Consider the following 24,528-nt stretch of genomic DNA (forward strand, 5'->3'; position numbering starts at 1 on the left):
CTCGCATACATCAACAAAACCATTATGTTTAGCCAAATTCTGACAAAGGGTAAAAGTGTTCAGCATGATGAGATCTATTTCTGGTCCAGTTTTCGATTTCGTTAGTAATGACGGGGAAAAACATGATGGCCATTACTAAAAATAGAACATAGCGATCAGACAGAAGTTGTCAGTTTACTCCGTGTTAGAGTTATTTCGCTTGAAAGGTAAAAAAATGTGTTTGTTTTCATCCAATATCTTGAAAACTATAATTGATAAAAAGACACTTTCAATTGATATAATGATCCTTATGATAAGTCCTACCAACGTCTTCTTTGAGTAAAAATTGTAGGACAACTTGTTAGTGCCATTGAAAGACAAGTAGGTTAGCGATTTACCTCCTTGCAGAACATGCCCGATCAATTGTCAGCAATATTTTTAAAGTATTGTGAGCATGTCTGAGGAGTTTTTCACTCTTCCAGATTTTTTTTGTTTGAATTTTGCAAGCCAGACTATCCTCAAGATTTTTCTTGGACATCTGTCGAAAAATTGAGAGTTTGCTGATATATCCAGCATTCAGCACTGCTTAACAGTACTGATATCATTTATTCCAATTAAAGGACCATTTGATAGAGCATAGATTTACATAGAAGTGATTGACATTATCAATCAAGTCATATGTATACAATGTGAAGAATAAAAGGTGTTAAGAACAATTATGGGGTGGGACAGAGTCAGTGTATTTTATTATAAATATAGAGAGTATTGAGAATTATATATATAAATATATAAGTTAGCTATTTAGCACAATTTTTTTATATCCAATGACTTCATTCTTGTCCATTAGCTATTTTTGAGAAATTTCAAATCTTGGATAAAAATACAATTGAATTCAAAATTGATATCCAAATTTCTGAAATTGTTGCATTTAAACATTTATCATAAAGACCAGTCCTAATTTGTTCATATAATGGACATTCAATTATAAAGTGTTTTCATCTTCAACTTTATCGAATAAACAATATTGACATTTTCTCAACGATCTATCTATATATTAATATGACACATCTCATCTTGGTAGATCGACTTCCAGACGTGCGGATTCCACGTGGCAGATTCTTCATATTCAACGACATTGTCTTGGCTTTTCCACGTTGATTGTCAGACAATGCTTTCTCGCATTGTATTGAAGTTTTGATGTCTTATTCTGCATGTGTGTATAAAAAGTTGTAAAAGTAAGGCTAGGTCATATGCATATTAAAAATCTTCCGCGGCAGGAAAGAGGTTATACTTGATGCTTGTATTACTTCAACTCCAGGTTGATTGCATTACCTTATCTACAGCTATTATAACAAGAGGCTCTCAGGAGCCTGAATCGCTCACCTGGTTAAAATTGCCCTTTCAAAGGCATTGAATTTAACAAGAAGTTATCCAACAATTTTAACTCAAGAAGACTTTGGTAGGACTTATCATATGGATCATTTCAGAAAGTTTTTTTTCTATCTATCAAAGTTTTCAAGATATTGGCTTCAAGGGCAATAACTCTAAACAGGAATCTGACAACTTTTATTGCTAAAGACTTCTAGGCCTTATAATAAGGATCATTTCAGCTATTGAAAGAATTTGGCTAAACCTAATGGTTTTGGAATTATATTTACAAAAAAACTATCTGTCTGACCCCTATGTCCTATTTTAGTAACAGCGGCCATTTTTATCGATGCAACAAAAATCCCCACATCTGTTCTATGCAGGATACCCCAAGGAACATTCATACCAAGTTTGGTATCAATCAAGTAGTGTCAGAGGAGAAGAGAGTTTTGAAAAATTCTCAACGACGATGATGGACGCCAAGTGATGGCCAGGTGAACCAAAAAAAAGGATGAGATCACACAGCCTTGTGGGACTTCAAATTTCACTAAGTATTTGCCGACTGAGTACGTAGAAAGCTTTCGTCAAGTATTAGGTGTTGTTCAATAGTGTATTACGATCTTCAAAACTTTTTCTGTGGATCCTGTCAAATGCCATCTCAAAATGTAGGAACTTCATTATTAACTGACTCTTATGCAATGATGTACGATGTTTCTAAGTATGAACACCTGGTTACAGTAGCTCTTTCCTTGTCAAAAGCATGTCTGCTCATCTCGTAATTTGCTGCCAATTGCTGTTTTATTGGGTTATGTTGCTACAAGATTGAAGTCATCACTACAGAAGTTTTATGGTCGTCATCATGAACTCGTGGATCGTTATGGTGTATCCATCAGCACCATGAAAACTGATTTATTCAACGTGTCGTAGTTTTCCTTTCCTCGTTTGTCTACCCCGGACTTGACTTTTTATGAGCAACTCGGCGGATGTTTCTAGAAAAACAGAGGCCGATTACCCTACTGGGGCACCTGGTCCATGCTCCCAGTTTTTAGTGGAGTCCGAGTTGCTCATTTGCTTTTGTTACTTTGTATGTATGATTTTAGTTACCTTTATGTTCTTTGTTGTGTATGTCTGTTTTCCATGTCTGGTCTTTGTCCCTGGATTACATTCTTTTGATTACCGCTATAACTTTGGTTCCCTTGATTACTCTTAATCTTATTTACGATAATCTTACTTCGTTTCAATAGTGATTTCTATCCAGGTCTTACAATTGGTAATTTTATAATGTTCCCTTCAGATCACATAGTTGGTATGATGTTTTCGTTCAAAATCTTGTAGAAAATTAGAAGGATACCTGTTGCCATGTATGTTCGGTTTTAGAAAATTCTGCTTCCTTCTATGAAATTGTGATTAACATTTTTTGTCGCCTTCTTAACTTCTTTATTACGTGCCAGTCTTTCTTTTGTTCCTTCCAAGTGCGTGGTACCATATAGCTTTTTCTTAAAGTCTCTTTTTTTTACCACTTAACATCTATATTCTTGCTTTAGTCCATTCTTTGTGAACTTGTATTCTTGGTCCCAATACTTTTTCGCTTGCTTTCCTGAAAGTATCACTTACTTAAACCCATTTTTCGTCTCTTTAATTTTCAATATTGTTGTTTTATAAGACTTGGAATTTGTTTTTCGGCTCTGACTTTAAGTCTAGCTTACTTTTCTTGTCACTGATTTCCCCGTATCATAGCTTTTCATAGTGGACTTTGGTGTTATTTTCATCAATTTTATGTTATCAGTTATGCACAACTGTATCCAAATTATTGTTTATGGCCCTTAAAGAAGACCAAACACAAAATTTCATGTGGACTTTTTTTTTGCTGCAAACAAAACTTCCCTAGTTTAACAGGTATGAAACAGCAACTAAAGTCGACAGAAAAAATAACTTACACCAAACTCGCCACAATAGAATATAAATAGTGTCGTCAAAGGAAAAGTACAAGAAGAAATAACTTGTATAAAACCGTCTCTCGTAGAAACAATAAAAGGGGAAATAAAAAACACATTGCAAGAGGATGTAAGAAAAGAAATAAGAGAAATTGAGGACCAGAAAATACGTACTATGAATCTCAATGTTCCAGAAAGCTGTGAGGAACAAAGCCAAAAGCGTAAAGACCATGATATTAAAATGGTAACAGACCTCTACATACATTCCTCATATTATTTCCTGATATTAAGACAAACTTTAGATTGGATAACAAAACAAGCAACAGTACGGGACCACTGAAACTTATTTTCAACAACAAATAACAAAGAAAAGATATATTAGACAATGCTAATAAACTAAAAAATATTTCTGAAACCCATCATCTGGCAAGATGTGTCATTGCCAAGGACTTGACATTACAACAAAGAGCCACAAATAAAAAGAAAAGAGAAAGTGCAAGAGGCCAAGGTGACCCCCAAAATAAATAAAAAAAGAACCTAAGAGATAGCCATAGAGAAAAAACTCCTATTTCTGACCTAACGCGTGCAATGGCAGAAGACCGGTCAACACCAAATGCCTATATTGATGAGACTATTATTACAAATGGACAATACTCACAATCACAGGACATTCTCACACCACTGAATAAAAGGGGTCTCCTGTCAGAATCCACTTTAGGAGACAATACTATTACTGGTAGATTTTATGTGGGACAAACAAGGGAAGCAACAGGTCCCATATCAGGTACAAACCAAAAATAGGCAAACAGTTTTAACATTTTAACAAGCACTGTAAATAACGGGCGCTTAAAGATTATGTACAATAATGTTGATGGTTGTAATAATATAATGGATGAACTAATTGCACCAAATACAGCAGAAAAATTCGATGTGATATGTACCACAGAGACGATGCCAAAAAATCAACTTGACTCAAATGTTGATGCAAATGAATGGAAAATTAACGGATATAACATGTTCACGTCAGAAAAAAATATATTTACAGGAATAGGTTGCCTTATTTATACCAAAGAGGAGTTGCAAGCCTACCAAATAGAAACTAGACCAAACAGACTTGTTGAATACGTACAGGTTTGAATAATTGGAACGCTTTGAATCAAGCTATTAATTACGTGCATATATCGAAGCCCCAGCGCACTCAATCCAGATTGCATTGAAGAACTCTCGACAATTCTGGAGACGACAAAAATAACAACTATAACTATGTGTTGCATTTAGGAGATTTAAATTTCAAAGAAATTGACTGGAAAATAACAGATCCAGCGTTGGGCTAGAACATATAGCTACTACACTTCTGGAAACTGTAATGGACACATACTTGTATCAGCATGTAAGCGAACCAACCAGATTTAGTTCAGACAACCAACCTAGCCTGCTAGATCATATATTCACAAATGAAGAAGGTATGATTGACCAAATAACACACAACGCACCGATAGGAAACAGCGACTATGAAGTACTAAAATTCGAATTTGACTTTGGAACTACCAATTTAGTACAAAAAAAAGTAAGCTATGTCTTTTTTCAAAGGCAATTATGATGCTATAAACAACCAATTAGCAGATACAAACTGGGATTTAGAACTAGCAAATAGAGATATCGATATAATTTGGGATAGATGTGCCGATAAAATATCCAATACTTACAAAGAAAACATACCAGAGCGCAAATCTAGACCAATATCTTTTGATACTCCCTGGATGAACGAGGAAGCAAAAGAGGCAGTAATAAGAAAGTGTAGACTATGGAAAAAATTAAATATTGTAAGAATTCTGAAAACAAAGATAGATATGAATCCGCTAAAAGAATATCAAACAACATTGTGAGAAGGGCAAAATATTATTATGAGCACTCCATCGCAACTAAAATGAAGGACGACAGTAAGATCTTTTGGAAATATATCCAATCTAAAACAAAAACAAAGGAAAACATTCCAGGCATTGTTGATGATAATGGAGAACTACATACCAATGACCAAGGGAAAGCAGAGCTTCTTAACAGTTTTTTTAAAGCGTATTTACGTATGAAAATCCGGATGAAGTGATCCCACCATTTCCCAATAGAACTGACAAGAAAATCGATAGCATGATATTAAACATTAAATCAAAGATCACCTAAAAAGAATGAAAGAATCCAAATCTCCTGGACCTGATCAACTACATCCAAAATTTATGAAAGAGACAGCTAGGAATCTAGCAGAACCTCTTAAACTAATATTTGCCAAATCAATAGAAACAATGAAAATACCTACCAGTTGCAGAATGCCCAATGTGTCTCCTATTCACAAAAAAAGGCTTTAAAACTACAGTATCAAACTACCGTCCAATAAGTTTGACTTCAGTTATCTGCAAAACCATGGAAAAATTTGTGAGAGATAAACTAATGGAAACATGGAGAGTAACAATCTCTTTACTGGCCACCAACATGGCTTAAGGAAGGGCAGATCATGCATTACTCAACTAATAGAGGTGCTTGATGAATGGACAGAAAAAAACTAGACAGCTCACATGCAATTGATACAATTTGTTTGGATTTTCAAAAGGCATTCGACACATTGCCGCATAGACTCATAAGAAAGTTAGAAAGTTATGGTATCACCGGAAGTCTATTGGGGTGGATTAGAAACTTCTTATCAAACAGAAAACAAAAAGTAGTTCTAAATGGAAGCAGCTCAGAATGGTCACAAGTCACTAGCGGTTTACCACAAGGAAGTGTTCTGGGACCGATCCTGTTTTCCATCTACATAAATGACTTACTAGATGTAGTTTAACATATTGCAAAACTCTTTGCAGACGACACCAAGCTTTATGCAGTAGTCAACAATGCTGGAGAAGGTCAAACCTTACAAGGTGATATTGATAATCTTGTGAAATGGTCCAATGACTGGCTATTAAAATTTAACCCAACAAAATGTAAACACGTATACCTCGGCGCTCCAACCAATATAGAGTATACAATGGAAGATGAGGTGATATCCAAGTCCAAGGAAGAAAATGACCTGGGAATCATAGTTGACGAAAAACTTAAATTTCAGCAACATATTGATGTTTCAACTAAGAAAACAAACCAGCATATAGAGATGATTAAAAGAAGTTTTACATATATGGACGAGGAAATGTTCTCAACCTTTACAAAAGTATTGTACGTCCACATTTGGAGTATGAAAGTAACGTATGGTCAGTCATTTATAAGAAAGAAGCTATTAAAATTGAAAACGTCCAAAGAAGGGCAACAAAATTAGTCAAAAATATGCAACACTTGAGCTATAGTGATAGACTTAAATATCTAGGTTTGCCATCACTTCAATACCGCAGGTTAAGATAAGATATTGTGGAAATATATAGAATAATAAATAATATTGACAGACTCGATAGCAAAAGTTTTATACCAATTAGACTAACAACAACCAAAAGGCATGACTTGAAAATATTCAAGAAGTATTCTAGGACCAATGTAAGGAAATACAGTTTCTCACAAAGAATAGTAAATATATGGAACAATCTGTCAAATACTGTTGTGGAAAGCAATTCGGTAAACGCATTCAAAAACAACCTCAATAAACATTGGAACAACATCGTAATAAAATTTACACCAGCTGTATATGGACCAAAGTCCAAAAGACAAACTTGAGAAGGGTCTTAGGGGCTTTAACCCCAGATGTCTGACCTCGAGGTAAACAATGTAACTGGCTATAGGTGGTGGTAACTCCCTACGTCTGCTCATCGTCTAATTAATTCTCACAACCTTATAAATGACCTCTTCCATTTACCAATGATAGTAATGCGATCAGTTTGACTCCTATCTCGTCAGTGAGGTGATTAATTGTGTTGTTGTTTCCCACTTACATTTACCACAATAATTCATGGTCATAACGTGCTTTGGTTTAAAGTGCCTCATAGAAATCTTCTTCAATGTCACCTTCTGCATTATTTGATGTTTTGACTGGTTTAATGCTGAGCATTGCTGTTATTATCCTTTCACTCAAATATTTCTACTTGCATTCACTAATTCCTGAAATGTATAGTTTGTTCTATTTTACTTCCCTTACCGTGTGCATCTGTTTGTATAGTAGCTTGTTCTTAGTTCTCGTATTCATTACTAGTTTCCTGTTGGATTTCACTAACAACATTCACCCGTGCAGGATTGGTAAGTAAGTGAATTATTTATTAAAACGACGTGTGCTATACATATGTGCTCAAAAAGGAAAAAATTAACACTTATATTATATTTGCATCCGACCAATTGGATCTACAATTCACTTTTCAATTTGAAACGTAAAATTTAACCACTTGACAGTCCAAAATTTACATATTTTCTATTAATTAGGGAAAAATTTTACTGAATTTCAAACAAATATATATAGCAGAAAAAGAAAATATAGATAGGAAGGATTAAAGAAGTTGCATGTCTACTCATGATAATACGCCAGAAGGCGTCGTTGTTTCATGACATTAAATATGTATTTGGCTAGTTTCGATGGTAGTTTGTAGATAAATGCTTCAAACGTTAAAAATTGTCAAGGTCTGAAAACTCATCAACAAGAATGTCTACAAAATGTTGTACTCTGACTTCGTCGTTTGCATGGCACTTATCGTCATTGAATCTGGTAATATTAGCGTGCGAATAAGTGAACACGTGAACTCTTCTATCAAATTTAACGGCTTAGGACTCGGCAACAGATCAAAGCGTGCATGGTATAAGTTCTGATCTTTACAAAAAAACGCGACATCGGTTGATGCTACACACCAATTTCCTCGTAGATATGATGGCAAAACTGAAAAGATGAAGTCATCTGAAGATATGTTCTTTTCCGGTGTAAAAAAAACGTCGAAAAATACCACGGTTTTATTTGTCTGGAATTGACTCAAAGTCAACGCGTGAAGGTATTCTTGCATATTTAGAGCCCAGACATGTTGATGTTACATTTCTAAAATTGTTTAATAGACACGGACGACAGCGTTTCATTTCCGCAAAACTTCATAAAGAAAGTGCTCATATTGTAGAGGGAAACACATTCTGGCCCCACGGGGTATCCTGTCGCGAATGGTTAAGTGAGAGGGATTGGCAACAGAAACGCTCTGATGATCATTACGAATATGGCGATGGCGCTAACTACTTCAACCAATCATGATTAGTTACACTTAATTAAACTTATTATTGGTGATTGTACTTTCATTCATATCAGTCATGTGTAGTCTTACGATTGTGTCATGGAATGTGAGAGGTATCATGTCCTCAAAAATTTTCTTAAGTGAACTTAGAAATTTGACACAATGTGACATTTGCATAATATCTGAACATAAACTGAAAGAATCTTCCTTAGGTTTCATGCATAGTTAAGAAAAAGATTATTGTTGTATTGCTACGTCTGATCCTTACCACCTGAATACAAAGCTTGTCACGGGAAAGGTGGAATAGCAATTTTGTATAAAAGTTCCCTACAGTTCTCCATAAATAAAATTTACGAAATGTACTCAGATAGGATTGTTTGTATCGAACTAAAAAATCAATTACCTGGCCCTCTGTACATTCTAGGTGTTTATATGTCCTCTAGTGAAAGTATTGATGACTATGTCACGGTATTGAACTCTTTAGATGCCTTATATACGTATTACAGAAACAATGGTAATGTCTTGATTGGGGTGATTTTAATGGTATTTTATTAGAAAAAAAAAGATAGATATGTATCAAACTCAAGAAAGTCTAAAGAGTTATTGAATGTTGTTAGTTGGCATAACGTGTTTTATCCTGAAAATAACAGATATACATGCCCAAACTATACATTTTGTACAAAGAGATCAATGGTAGACTATATCTTATTATACGATGTTGAACAAAGGCAGTTAAGGTGTTAAAAAATCGTAGCGAAAGGCGGAAGTTCTACATCAGATCATCTTCCGATTGTAGTATCAATTTCTTAGAAACCAATCCTCATATAATACTAGAGCAGTGTAATAAACTTCCGTCGTGGCACCGCGTAACAGACAGTCAAAAAGAACAATATCAATTATACCACAGCGAACCGTTGAAATCACTATCCAGAGACATTGAAAATTGTAATATTGACATTGACTCTGGGTATGACGCATTTGTATCTATTGTGAATAATGCTACAGAATTAACCATTCCGAGAAATGCCTTTAATACTAAGACCAAACCTTACTAGACAAACGACGTGAAAGAAGCACACAAGAAAGAACGTATGATGCGTAGGATAGGGATTTCCGAGGGCCGACCTCGCTGTATGTGATTTGATGGTTATAAGAACTACAAAACTGCAAAATATGACTTAAGAAATAAACAACTGACTGCATGCGAGTATTTCGATCAAAAGTGCTATGATGATTTGAACAAGTTTGCAGAATGTGACATCCGTATGTTCTGGAAGTCTTTAAAATGGTTTACGAAAAAGAGGTCAAATATATATCCAGAAATTGTCTATTACGATAAACTATGCAATACCCCAGAATCCGTCTCGAATGCCTTTGCGTCATTTTATGAAAACGTATATAGTTGACATAGTGGTGAAATATTTGACAATATCTTTATAAGTGAAATTGAAACTAAATACTTTGATATTCTAAAACCATATTGTGACAAATTTGATGTCTTACTTGGTGGTGTAATAACAGAGGAAGAAGTCTGCGAAGTGATATCAAATTTAAAGCTAAAAAACCCAGGGCATGGCATAATCCAAAATGAACATTTAAAATTGTGCGGAAATGAAATGGCCCAATTCTTATGTACATTACTTAATGCGTTGTTCTCGGTGGTCCAATACCACAATGATGGAAACTCGGACTAATAGTACCGATCTACAAAGGTGGTACTAAAACCAAAACTGCACCCGAAAGTTATAGACCCGTTAGCTTATTGTCCGCTGTACTAAAGTTATTTGAGAGTTTACTTAAAAACCGTATTACGTCCATTATCCTTACTTCAAACATTTTACAAACCCCCAACAGTGGAGATTTCAAAAACACCTTGGCTGTTCCACTGCCTCATTTAATCTGCATGAAACTATCTTTCACGATATTGAATTGTCAGGTGAAGTGTATGTAGTATTTTTAGATAGCAAGCGTTTGACTCCGTATGGAGAGTAGGATTAATGTATAAATTGTATAGCCTTGGCATAACCAACAAAATTTGGTCTATCATAAATGATATGCATATTGACACATTTAGTGCTGTAACTGCTAACCAGTCATGTTCACCCTTTTTCCCGGTTTCACCAGGGGTAAGGCAAGGGGATATCTTGTCAGGTGTCCTCTATTTCATATTTATTGATGAAATGTTATCTAAATTGGAAAACTTTAACAATATTACATGGATAATGTTATTAGTTGTTGCCCTGCATTGGCAGATGATGTCTCCTTCCGGTCTTCAAGAGATGTTTTATGTACACATTACGCATACAAGTGGCGGTTCCGTTTTAATCCTGAGAAATCAGCAGTATTGCGATTTTCGAAATATCCCCGCAACCAAACAATTATATATCCTTGGAAAATAGGTGGCGTCTTGATTCCTGCACTGGATGATTATATTCACTCGGGAGTTCAAATTAACTATACATTTAAATCAATCGAACGTATATCAAACGCATGTCGGAAAGGGCGTAATGCCTTCTTTGCATTGAATAAACTTAATGATAAATCTGTAAATCCGAAAGTCATTATTAAATTCAACAATTCCGTAGTGTCACCTTCTGTATCATTAAGTGACATTCATTTACTAAACAAATATTCCTTATTCGACCCTTTTCTTATTTAGATGACTCTGATCGCACCCGTCTTGGTTTTGTGTCTTACGTATGTGATATATTATTCGATTACAAACTTCATGGTTAAAGGACTATTTATTTACTGGTATATTCCCAGAAAAAAACTGAATGGAAAAAATTGTGAACAATTCGATCTCCACTGTACAAGATGACAAATGAAACCATCGAACAAATGTCGATGGTGACTTTGGAAGATTTAAACGCGTAATAGATTGTGTTGGATCAGCCCCGATCTAGAAGTTAGCCAAAACAAAGTATATTTAGAAACTATTATTTTGTGATTAAACTTGTTACAGACAAACCAAATATGTGTACTGTGTAACTGTATGTTTAATGACGTATATGTTCATGCGATATGCAATTGTCCAGCAACGCTTCCAATTCAAGATATATTTTGGAACCTACTAAGTAAAAATTTTCCGCTATTTGTATTTACCGAATTATATGAATATGACGACAATCTTCTGTTCGTAACACTACTTGAAAAAATGTAGTATTGGATGACGTTGACCCTTATGACTTATGAGACTTTGCCACTTACATATCGTTCAAGGCCTTAGTCACTACTATAAACTCTTGAGGACCGGAATGTAAATACGCAGGAATTACTTAAAGTATTAGACTAGTAGAATGACATCGCTGATAATTATCTTCTTTTGTGTATTGATCTTGCTTAAGTATTTATATGTACATTTGTATTGAATTACTTCTACTTAAATTTTCTGTTTGTCTGCATGATATGTATATATATTTGTATTGCCATTTGAATGGATGAATGAATACTCCAAGAAAGATGATTCTAATTCTTCGAGGAAAGAATAAAATTGGCGGCAGGAAAACTTTCGTTTTTTTTAATATTAAAAAATATTAACTCCTATTAATCAAAAATTTCGGGGTGGAGAGGGTTAAAGGTCGCATTTTTTTAATAAAGAATCCGATCATACTGAAATTCAAATTCGATCTATATTTTATGATTCTCAATGGCCATTCAAAGTTTGTAAAAAATCTGGAATTGTCTAGGGGCGGAATGGTGGATGGACGGACGGGCATCACAACTTGCTTCGGGTATATCACAAAATACCTCGTCATTCCGTGAGGCGGGGTATAAAACGTCATTCTTGGTCTTTCAAGGACAATAACTCTTTTAAGAGTCATCCTACAACTTCGACCAAATTAAGACTTTTGTAGGCTTTATCATAAATATCATTTTAACAATTCAAAGTTTATTTTTATCCATTACGGTCTCAAACTTTAAAGCTTTTTTAGCTAACAAATTTGTTCAGTTTTGATTCCACTCAATTTGCTGATTCAATGAAATAAGTTTGTAGTAATGCAATTGAAGCAATTAATGCCGATAACAACCAACAAAATATTGTGAAAACAACGTTTTTTAATGAAAGAATATCGATAGCTCTGATGTAATTATTTTTCACCATTACTTTCGAAGATTGCCGACAAGACATCCACCTGGGTTAACATACTTTCACCTTGGTTAAAAATAACAATAACGGATACACAGGTAAGCGCATGTTTTGTTTTCATTTCATTTCATCTATTCCTTGATTAGTTTTCAGATAAATAATGACAATTACTTACCACATTTGTGCCATATTTTTATATCACTATACGTAAATTACAAAAGGATCCTTGCGTTATATTCGAACTCTCTTCTTTTACGGCTTGAGTCCGTCAAAGAAACGGGTCTTCCTTGCCGTTGATTAAACACTTTCGCTTTGCCATCAGATTCATTGATTATTGATTTTATAGAGTTACATATTGAGTTTTGTTTTTATTCAAACGTATTTTTAAAGGTATAAGTTAATTGTATCATTTTCATGCAGGTCCGAACAGGATACAAATGTAAATTTTATTTTAGGTTTTTGCGATTCCTGTTGGTTGAGGATGCAAACTTAGAAGAGGAAAGGCAAGTATCTGCATGTTTCCAATCGCCAATTTAGAGAGGAAAACCCATCTTATCTATCTTCCTAATTCAATTTTGAGTATTAATCGAACTGCTGACAACACTGACGGTTTTTGAATCTTGTGAAAATTGTAGCATGAACAAAAAATTTCGAAGATTTAAGATGTTAAAATTGTGATCATACATTGCATTTGAAATACTATTAAGAACTGTCCGTTTTAATATGTATAAACTGAAAGTCAAGTTATACTACTGATCCAACTTCACACACATTTACAAACTTTTGTTCAATTTCATCTTTTTCCCCAATTTTAAATTTATCCCAAAGTTAATGTGCATTTACATTCAAAAGCTAAATTAACAGAGTATTTATCCTACATAACAAATATACATACATAAAACCAATATCAGCTTAATGAAATAATTTCATACACACAAGACTTTTAAAATCTAGACACATTAATCAATTTGAATTGTCCCGCCAATTTTACTTGGTAAAAAACAATGCTCTTCACTTCTATATAAGATTATAAATGGTGAAATTTAACCATAGGATGGATAATTTGACTTATAAGTGTGTTAAAATAAAAAAAAAATAACACGTTTTATCTTTCCAGAAACATTACTGCGAGAAATAAAATCCCTAAATGTAAATTTATTTCTAAATATCTTTCAAGGCCAAAAAGGAGTCCCTCAAATCTTGAATTGATATGAAGACTTGATCTTAATTTTATTTGCATAAGTAGCAGAATATTATTGAGCAGATAAATTGCAATGAACATATTTACTTGTTATAAAAGAGGTATTGAATGGACTATATTTTTGTGTAGTGATCAGAAATAGTAGGGAAGTTCCCATGATAGACCGGTGACGTAAGGTATTTTGATCCTCATGGATCAATAACCCCAAAAATTTTTACGGGACATATATTTGAAAATAAAACCCTGATCACAAGACAAGTCTATCAGTGGTGTCACCACAGATGAATGAACAAGTATATCACTCGTGTCTTCACAGATGCTTGCACAAGTCTTATCACCCGTGGCATCAAATTCTGGAACAACCATAATATTAGCTATGATGATTTGTTTACACTCTTTTCGATACATTGTCTGAAATTGGACACTTCTTTTTGACATTTTCGCCAGTCACTATGTTGTGCCATACAATCCTGAAACAAACAAATCATATTCATATTTACAACTCATAGAGTAAGTTATCAACTTTTGTTTAAGCCCGCCCCCCCCCCCCCCACCCCCCCCCAATCTGTGATAGTTAAAGGATTGTACAACGATAACATGTTATAAGAGAATATAAACGAGTAAATTTTTCAGTCAACTTATAACCGTCTTCAGTGCTAGACATAAACTGAGTTTGGAGGGTGGTAAATAACGTGAACGCAACTCACTGCATCATCAAGTGAATACATGTGACGTATTGCATTTTTTTTTTGCATTTTACTATCCATGGCTATACACTCAAAAAAGAGCATGTATTTTCTGTTAGGAGTGAAGAACGATCCCAATTTTATGTTGTCAGGTTGGACGGGGATTGGTCATCTACGTATGTTTTCTGAAGGGTTGCACTGCAGACACAGTCACTAAAATGGGTAATGTTGATTTTATGCCACATTTCACTTTTATCCCTAACGAGTGGTTACATGTACTCATTGAAACACACACAGCATACCGAAATTTGCAATATTTATGTGAGTTTGGAGGGTAGTAAATAACGTGAACGCAACTCACTGCATCATCAAGTGAATACATGTGACGTATTGAAATTATTGTCGAAAGTATAACATTGAAATCCAAATTGAGATAATCTTGAACGTTGTAAAAAATCTACTAGAAACGAACACTGTAGAGAAAATTTCAACAAAGTGCAAATCCTAACTGTAGAACAAAATACGATCTGGAGATCCACTTAGGTTGAAGCAGGAAGGGTTTTGGATAAAAGAACTCTATGACCTACATGCACACGAAATAAATAAAAAAAACATTAAGTTCTTCCATGTTTGTATAGTTCATTTTCTCTTCAGTGTTTGTTTCGCTGGCAGGGTCATTCCAATTTTTCAGACCCTCTATGCTTACGTTATATTCCCTGTATCCATTTGATCCGATGAAGCAGTGTAGCAAATAGAGTCGTCACATTAAGAGACATGTATATATACAGTGTCTTTTACACACATACACAGCAGATTTTGGTCAAGGAACTTCGTCTGCTGGCGACGAATTAGATATGAAGATTGGTCAGTCCTCGTTACCTGCAGAATGTCGGCAAATCGAGAGTGGGTTTTTGGACCCACTGACGTTAAAATCTTTGTTCTTCGTCCTCCGTAACCTCATAATTTTACATCAATATATATTTTCTAATTTTGCAAAGCTAAAGTAGATATATATTAGTTCACTCCACATCTACGATCTAGTTAAAAGTAGCAAGTGCCACTTGCCTACTCCATGCGACTGCTTCACATTTGACCAGCTATAGCATTTATCTAAATATACCTGTTATGCTTCTTAAACAAAGCATAAATGAAATGTATACAATAAAGTTTCACCCCAATGGCAATACGTTTCCTACAGATGTGGGACGACTTTAAAATAGGTCGAATTCAATAATTTACAATTTAATTTAATATTGCTACATCAAGGAGCAACACGGATAATAATTACGATACTCACTTGGACTAAATAATGTAGTTCTTTACAACCAGTCTTGTCCAGCATTTTCTCTAGTGGATCTTCAATTTCCTCTTCGTTGTTTGTTTGCGGTCGTGATCGATCGTGTCCTCTGGGCGCAGACATTTTGAGTTTGCAAAATTACAACTGTCAATTTCCGACAAGTATTAGATTAATTTAGTTGGTACTCGAAGTTCTGCTTGTATAACGACCTTTTTTTTTTAATTATTTAAATGGTATTGATTTATAAAAGTTATATTGATCAATAGTTCAGTGTTTTTAGATCTATATGTGCTTGGTTTATATATATGTAATGTATGAATTTAGCTAGTCCTGTCAATATATGAAGTAAACAATGAGTGCTGACTGTGAGAAAAATTCTCCAAAAAGATCACGGATTGTGTTGCAACAGTGTTTGGCGGCAAGACTGCAAGTTCAACCTAAAACTGACACGGAAACAGGACAGTTTGTTGAGGTAACTGAGTCCACAACTGCATATTCAATACGACATTGAATAATACTGCTTTAAATATTGTTAAACGAAATGTAATCCAGTGCTATGCTTTTTTTTACACAAGGCCAATATGAGATTTCTCTGATTTGTTACTAATTTTGAGACAGATCTATCTAGACCAATTGTTTAAAATTGAGAAATGTCTACAGGCAACTAGCTGCCACTTGTAAACAGAGCCTCTTGATGTCACTACCCCTTTTTGGTCTGGTATTGTACTTTCACTATCAAATATGCGCCCCACTAGTGTAACCCGGAAAACGCTGTTTGATAATAAAAAATGACTCAAAATTATTCAGAAAGGGGACAAAATAAAACTATAAAAATTTAAAGGACATTGGCCAACTTTCGCGTTATTTTGCCGCGTCCGTCGAAAAGTACTTACGAGCTAATGCTAGAATTAGGCATTTGAATAGGTCACGAATCGATAATAATCTGGTTTGGCTGGTCGGGAAAAACCAGTATAATAGGTGTTGTATCATGAAATTTAGATACCCGTGCAGGTCCGGGTGTTAAAAGAATAGGCCTGCAGCAGCGCTAAGCTTGTCGTAAAAGGCGACTAAATAGTGCTCAGAACCCTAGCCGGGGGCTAGGGCGCTCTGCCCACAGAGCAACTGGGATGTGTGCCCCAGGTGGTGGAATGGGGTACCCGTGGCGTGTTACATGCTGGGGTTGTCAGGCTATAATACGGAAAACCTGACCGCAAACCATAGTGGTGCACCGTGTTGGGAAAGATGCCACGTTCCTCGCACGTTAAAGAACCCTACTGTGGTATTCTCCCGGAGTAGGAACCATAGGGTTCCGCCACAGGAGGCTAAATTGCCCGACCCTACCCACCTCTCCCTATTTCCAATGGCAATCAAAATTTGTCGACCCCCTATTGTCCTTGTGTCCCATCCCTTTTCATTTCATCATCATTTCATGTTCATTTTATCATCAATTTCATGTTCATTGTCTGAATATAGCTGAAATATTGCTGCTCGGACGTTAAACCCCAACAAACAAACAAACATGAAATTTAGAACAATACGAACTGTTCTATGCTAAGGTATATGACAAATTGAGACTAATCGAATATTTACAAATTTATGACATTATAATAATAACATTTTAACCAAAAACGCACACACGAAAAAAATAAACGAGAATATTATTTTTGTGAAACATGGTTTTTTATATCATTTACCAAAAAGTTACATTTTCACTGAAAAACACCTTCTTAACCATCTTGCGCTTTTAGAGAATGCGTAATTTTTCAAATCACAGAACAAAAAAAAACATGCATAGTAACAGGTACATTGCAACGATGCTTCTTTGAAAATTCCCCACTCAAAATGTTCAATGTAGAGCATAGACCAGAAATGTCGAAAATGCATTTTATTTATGGGAACAAAAAGGATTTTTCTATTGATGCTCATGAAAATTTTGGTCATTTGAATAATTGGCCCTACTTGTGATCAGAATCATAGGGGAAATGGCAGAAAGGGAGAGTAGCATCAAAAGGATCTGTTGGTGTCCTGTCTAAGAGTTCTTGAGTTGAGTTTGTTCATAATATTGTCAATAATTCGACGAAAATGCCGTTTTGTCGATTTTTTTTTTTTTGCATTTTACTATCCATGGCTATACACTCAAAAAAAGATTATGTATTTTCTGTTAGGAGTGAAGAACGATCCCAATTTTATGTTGTCAGGTTGGACGGGGATTGGTCATCTACGTATGTTTTCTGAAGGGTTGCACTGCAGACACAGTCACTAAAATGGGTAATGTTGATTTTATGCCACATTTCACTTTTATCCCTAACGAGTGGTTACATGTACTCATTGAAACACACACAGCATACCGAAATTTGCAATATTTATGATTTATTAATCAAAAGAATGTAATCCAGAGACAAAGACCAGACATGGAAAACAGACATACACAACAAAGAACATAAAGTAACTAAAATCATACATACAAAGTAACAAAAGTAAATGAGCAACTCGGACTCCGCTAAAAACTGGGAGCATGGACCAGGTCCACCGGTAGGGTAAGCGTCCTCTGCTTTTCTAGAAACACCCGCCGAGTTGCTCATAAAAAGTCTAGACCAGGGTAGTCGAAAGAGGAAAGGAAAACTATGACACGTTGAACAAATCAGTTTCATGGCGCAGGTGGACACACCGTAACGATCAACGAGTTCATGATGACGACCTTCAACCTTGTAGCAACATAATCCTGTTCCAGAAGCCTACTTGTTAGAAATCTAGCGTAATACAAAAAGTCTCAATAGTTTCGGCAAGCTGTGGCATAACGTATGAGTTGTGGTAGACAAACGAGGAAAGCAAAACCATGACCCGTTGAATAAATCAGTTTTCATGGTGCTGATGGATACACCATAACGATCCACGAGTTCATGATGACGACCATAAAACTTCTATAGTGATGACTTCAATCTTGTAGCAACATAATCCTGTTCCAGAAGCCTATTTGTTAGAAGTCTGGCGCGATACAAAAAAGTCTGCGTAGTTTCGGCAAGCTCTGGCATAACGTATGAGTGATATGAACACTCCATACGCAGGAGCCGAAGGGATGTTGCCACAGATGAAAGGAAAGTTGACAATTCTGAATGAAAAGTCATCACGCTTGTCGTAAAGTTTGGTCAATAGTTTTCCTTTACCATCGATTTCTAATTTTAGGTCAAGATATGATGCTGACTTCATGTCTGTAGTATCCTTTATCTCAAGTTCTTTTGGGTAGATGCGATGTATCAGATCCCCGAAATTAGGATTGTTCAAAGATAATACGTCATCTATATAGCGGAAACTGAGATTGAAGAATCTAGCCAAACGATATTTTTTCTTTCTGATCAGATCAGCTATAAAGTCAGCCTCATAAGAGTGAAGGAATAGGTCAGCAACTAAAGGAGCACAATTTGTTCCCATTAGAATGCCGACCGTTTGTTGAAAAACACGTCCACCACACTGGACAGATATGTTGATTAAAAATTCCAGCATTTTGTAAACATATTCCTCTGTATATTTATAAGATGATTTGGAATTATTTCTTACAAAGTATGAGGAATCTCTACCAAGAACTATATATTTGTATCTAGGTGTACCATCTTTTTTTGGAAAAACAACGATGTATAATGTTTTTAAGTCGGGATTTTAACTGAGTATGGGGAATAGAAGTATACAGTGTTGAAAAATCATAGGTTTTAATGCTATTATATTCAGGTAATAGTCTTGAAGTGATTGTCTCTAAAAGATCTTTCGAATTTTTCAGGATCCACATTGAATTAATACCACTACGGGAGTAACAAGTGTTGTGGTAGGACTGCAGGCCCTCTTTGACAGTTGTGAGTATAGAAGTTAAAAGTTTTGAAAGAGGTTTGGTGGTACATTTTGCAGATCCAGCTATGAAACGTTGTTTGTATGGATTCTTGTGAAGTTTAGGAATCCAGTACATAGACGGTAAATCACAATCATCGTCCTTGGTAGAGAGACCAAAAGAGGATAGCACAGATTTATGATTTTCCACAATCTCTTCTTTGGAGAGAGTGGTAGCAGTATAGGTCTTATCACTGCTATTATTTTCTACGCCTACCTCTGATAATAAACATTGGATATAAAACGTTTTGCAAACAAAAACAATGTTGTTTTGGGCTTTGTCTGCTGGTACGACAACATATTTGTCATGTATAGTAGACAGTGTTTTTGCTACATCGGGGTCTTTGAAAACTGATGTAGCATTGGCACTCATTGACCTACTTAAAACTTTCATTCGTTTCAAAATTAAAGACCTCACGGCCTTTAACCACTCTGACAGAGAATCAATGTCTTCTTGTTCTCGTTTTATCCATTTTCTTGCATAGTCCTCGACGGCGTCCATAAGAACTTTACAGTTATAATTCCAATTTATGGAGCGTGATTCACGGTACTTGGGACCTTTAGAAAGGATATTACGCAGAGATTCGTTTTCGATAATGGTTTAATTTCCCGTAACAACGTGACCAGAAGGACCATATTTGAATGGAGAGGTTTTGCAAGAACAGTCAGGTGGTTTAGCCTTGAAGTCCTCAATCTCGAGGTTCTGCAATAGCCTTTTATAATTGAAAATTTTGGATGCAATGGGTGAAGTATAGGAATATGAAACAATTGGTATGGATTTGTCTTTGAAATATTGGGGAATTTTGTTGGTAACGGTTTTGTGATGGAGGATGTTAGCCAAATTAATTGCATCTATACCTTTGTTGACAAACGGTAGTGGAAGAAATGATCGTTTTTCTTCATCTTGACTTTTCACACAAACTGGTTTAAAGAGTCTGTGGAAACCAATATCCAAAATGATGGCAACAAGTCTGTATAATGATGAGGTGGGGTCAGAAACAGGAGTGTCAAGACTTGTTTTGTAAAGGGAGTGTAGTGGAGTGAGAGGTATAGAATAAAGTTTGGTTCTAATAAAGTTTTTTTATAAGCTCTTTGAAATGTCATTTCCATTTAAAAAAAAATGTAAACAGTCATAAGAATAGACCCTTTTGTAGTAAGTTGGTGAGCACGCTCAATATACACTTCCGCGAGGTAGGGCTTGGGTAGAACAAAAGAATTTTCCTCGCGGAAGTGTATATTGAGCATGCTCTACGCTTGCTCATCGACTATCCAACAGTTAGCACAAAAGGGTCTATTGTTTAAAAAAAACAAAAATAGAAGGAGTCGGCAATCTGGGACAAAGACGCAATATAAGTTGAACAGTTTATTTGCGATTTCGCTATTCAGATGCATCGATGTTCCTTTCTCGTTCAGGTAAAATTTTAGGCTCTATGAAATGTCCTTTTCCTTAGCAAAAAGTTCTAAGTATTGTTTTAAAAGCCAAAACAAGAAGGAGTCGACAATATGGGTTCGGCAAACTGGGATTCGGTTTAAATAACCGAAATCAGAAATATTCGGCAATCTGGTACTAATTCGTTTCTGGGCACGTAGTTCCAGAGACACGTACATTGACATAAACGCTAGTCTTAGAATAAAAATTCAACAGTTGTCTGGTGCATGAAACACTCGCCATGCATTTTGAAAGCCCTGAAGCACATACAGCTCTATTATAACACAAGGCCAAATAGCCAAACAGAATTATTATTACAAAAAGTAACATCACCAGACCACAGACTAAAACCATACCTGAGAAATGCATTATCGAAATTCCTATGCCATCGTCTATAAGCAAAGTTTCATTCTTTTTTGTCATCTCCGGCCTTCCGACGTCACGAGACGGTAACCGTAATAAAAATACACGATACAGTTGGTGATAGATCAAGATGGTTTCGGGGGTTATACTACCCTTTTGTTAAAAGTTTAGCAAAAAATGAGCGCCAAATATTGGCCTGGAACAGGGAGTGTAGTCCTTGCCTGTCCCCTGGAACCTCTTTCATTATATAAGTTTCTTAATCGGAACCAATGACCCCTTTTTGTAAATACTAGTATATGGGTCTGCCAGTCCCTGCATGAAATTTCTGATGACAACCCTTCCAATTGGCACTCAGCATTGCTCTTTTTCATTGCTATTAGCGATGACTATTTATAATCTCGCATGGTTTTTATTTCTAGCTAAACATCAAATGGTTTATTATGAGTCTAAGAATATTGTATTTGTAGGCGACATAATATAATGAACGATTGGTTTATTCGGGTAAATACATAGAAATAAACAGGTGCTGGTGAGGTTAGAGATTAACTATTTTTAATTGGATTGTTGTTAATACAAACCAAATTAATCATCATATTTAGTTCGCAGTAAAAGTTGAGAATATTATATCTGAAATGATACTAAGTTCTGTCTGCATGTACAGGCATCCGTATGAAGCTTTTGTATTCACAATTTTATAGATTGTACTTCCTATACGCACATTTTGTACTCTGTAGTCTAAACTATCGGATTTTTATTTGCTAGTGATGAGGGGTTATCCATTTCCAGCCTCTGTGTTGCTGGTGGTGAGGGTTTATCCATTTCCATCCTCTGCATGTATTGTTGGTGATGTGGGTTTATCCATTTCCATTTTCTGTATTGCTGGTGGTGGGGAGTTATCAAGTTTACATCCTCTGTGTTTCTGGTGGTGAGGGTTTATCCATTGCCATCCTCTGTGTTGATGGTGATGAGTGTTTATCCATTTCCACTCTCTGTGTTTCTGGTGGTGAGGGTTTATCCATTTCCATCCTCTGTGTTGATGGTGATGAGGGTTTATCCATTTCCATCCTCTGTGTTGATGGTGATGAGTGTTTATCCATTTCCACTCTCTGTGTTTCTGGTGGTGAGGGTTTATCCATTTCCATCCTCTGTGTTGATGGTGATGAGGGTTTATCCATTTCCACCCTCTGTCGTGCTGGTGGTCAGTGTTTATCCATTTCCATCCTCTGTGTTGCTCACGAAAATAAACACAATACAAGTCACTTAAATTTCTGTGTTAATTTGGTCAAATACTAATAATGTAAAACAGTTTTCAAAAACTTCTCAGAATCCAATATTTTAGTTATTTCAAAGTATATAACCACAGGAGCTTGCTCCCACTATCAAATATGCAGCCCGACTAATAAATAAATACGAAGTTGAAGCAAGGCACGCTTACTGTTCGTGTTTATTTAGGTTACATACCATTAATTCAACCAATGAGCTTTTAGAACGTACGCGTAAGTTTTAGTGCAAAAATAGTCCCCAACAAGTTTTAGTGCACATGTGTTATGTTGCTGTGGAAAAAAAATGCACATCAAATCTGCACAAGTGAGCTTGGTTTTTTTTTTTTTTTTTGGTAGAGAATCATATAGTCTTTATTTCTACATAAAATGGTCACCGTAACTTATTGCATTTTACATTTTTATCACAGGTACTTGGGGTCTGTATTTTTTGTAAAAAAAAAAAAAGAAAAAGATTACGAAATCATGTGTTATAACAGCAAATATTGGACTTATACTATCCATTGACAAAAGAATCAGTAAAAATATGGTTAACAACAAACCATTTTTCATTTTCCTTAGGCCAGTCCTCAAGAGCAATGTGTTTGGAAATTACTTAAGTTACCGTCAATTAACGAAAGTTAAAGAGACTTCAACAAAACGACAACAACGTCGATGACAGTCGACGACAGTAGTCTTCTTGTTATATAAAAATGTAATGAGATTCACGCCTATTACCTACCTGCGATTTATTCTCCATAATATTAACTTGAAAAAAAAACGCTTTTGTTTTGCAGACATTCCGTCAATATGGTGCTTTCTTTGTGCTATTTGGCGTAATTTGGTATAAAAAGCAAGTCTTCTATTCAATAAAGTATTCATGCCTACATTGTTTTGTCGGAATGCATGGTGAAAATTATGTCACCTATGAGACCCTTTTGTGTTAACTGCGGGGAAAGTCGATTAGTATGCGTGACATATATAATTTACGTGGTACTCCACCGCAAACACCGACAGTTTCCTAATTATAACTACATTGTAGGTATCACGTCGCTAAATATACCCTCTGCTAGGAGATAGAGCTCGTGGTAGAACAAAAGCGGTGTACATGTACTATCTATATTTAATATCGTCATAAGTTGACACTAAGTACAAGATTTTTCCACAAGTCTAATGACTTTTTATTGTGAATGCGTGTTTTCATAATATGTATACAAAATAATTGGTATTATTTTGCGAAATATTGCGTTATAAAATCTGTTTCGTGTTACTACACAAAAGTATCGCATTATTACACGAAAATTATTTTTTTAAGACTGCGAAAATTTAGTTCAAAGGGCTTTCGTAGATCAGTATTGATAAATATGATGTTTTTTTTTTATATATAGCAAAAACTGCTCTTAATACAAGACTAAGTGAAAATGACGAAGGCAAATTGGTATCCATTTTGGAACTACCTGGAGATGTTCTTATTGTTCCACAGGCCACTCTTGGGGGCACATTGAAAGGAAAGCTAATGCAGTACCACAGAAACATTGATAAGGAAGAAGGCAAAAGGCTGTATCAAGACTTTGTACAACTTTGCAATGACATGGTGAAGGAAAACAACCATGCATGTTCTGTAAAAAGTGGAACTTACGGTAACAGACAAGTTTTCAGGACAGACACAAATGGACCATACACACACATAGTTGAATTTTAAACAACTTTACTTTGTGTTGAATTTCCATTATATATGGTATAAAAAGCACTTATAATAAAGGAGAATTTTTGTCAAATCCGTTAGTGAATGTTTTGGAGTATATTACAAGGAATGTGTTGCCAAGTTCAAGATCCACATGTATTTATTACCTGTATCCGGATATTCTTTTGAAC

General features: G+C 35.3%; 2 protein-coding genes across 3 annotated transcripts; one reads left to right on the forward strand and one right to left on the reverse strand.

The window, feature by feature from the left end:
• The first annotated feature begins 12,995 nt into the window (after positions 1 to 12,995).
• Positions 12,996 to 24,431, forward strand: LOC148623692 (D-aminoacyl-tRNA deacylase 2-like). 2 transcript variants are annotated; one of them, XM_088565731.1, is made up of 5 exons: positions 12,996 to 13,045; positions 14,582 to 14,651; positions 16,051 to 16,198; positions 17,925 to 17,994; positions 24,042 to 24,431. In XM_088565731.1, exons 3-5 carry the CDS (start codon positions 16,079 to 16,081, stop codon positions 24,353 to 24,355), a joined length of 504 nt encoding a protein of 167 aa, XP_088421857.1. In that variant the 5' UTR covers positions 12,996 to 13,045; positions 14,582 to 14,651; positions 16,051 to 16,078; the 3' UTR covers positions 24,356 to 24,431. The 2 variants fall into 2 exon arrangements, with proteins under 2 accessions (XP_088421857.1, XP_088421858.1); XM_088565732.1 differs by lacking the exon at positions 12,996 to 13,045 and having other exon boundaries at positions 14,551 to 14,651.
• LOC148623693 (uncharacterized) lies at positions 13,142 to 15,874 on the reverse strand. The gene is made up of 2 exons (XM_088565733.1): positions 15,727 to 15,874; positions 13,142 to 14,213 (listed from the first exon to the last, which is right to left on the reverse strand). The coding sequence occupies exons 1-2, from the start codon at positions 15,847 to 15,849 to the stop codon at positions 14,118 to 14,120; spliced, it is 219 nt and encodes a 72-aa protein (XP_088421859.1). The 5' UTR covers positions 15,850 to 15,874; the 3' UTR covers positions 13,142 to 14,117.
• Positions 24,432 to 24,528: the final 97 nt, after the last annotated feature.

The sequence above is a fragment of the Perna viridis genome, chromosome 2 (genome assembly GCF_037379345.1).
Source record: "Perna viridis isolate PV_CMFRI_1.1 ecotype Kerala chromosome 2, ASM3737934v1, whole genome shotgun sequence".
NCBI lineage: Eukaryota > Metazoa > Mollusca > Bivalvia > Mytilida > Mytilidae > Perna > Perna viridis.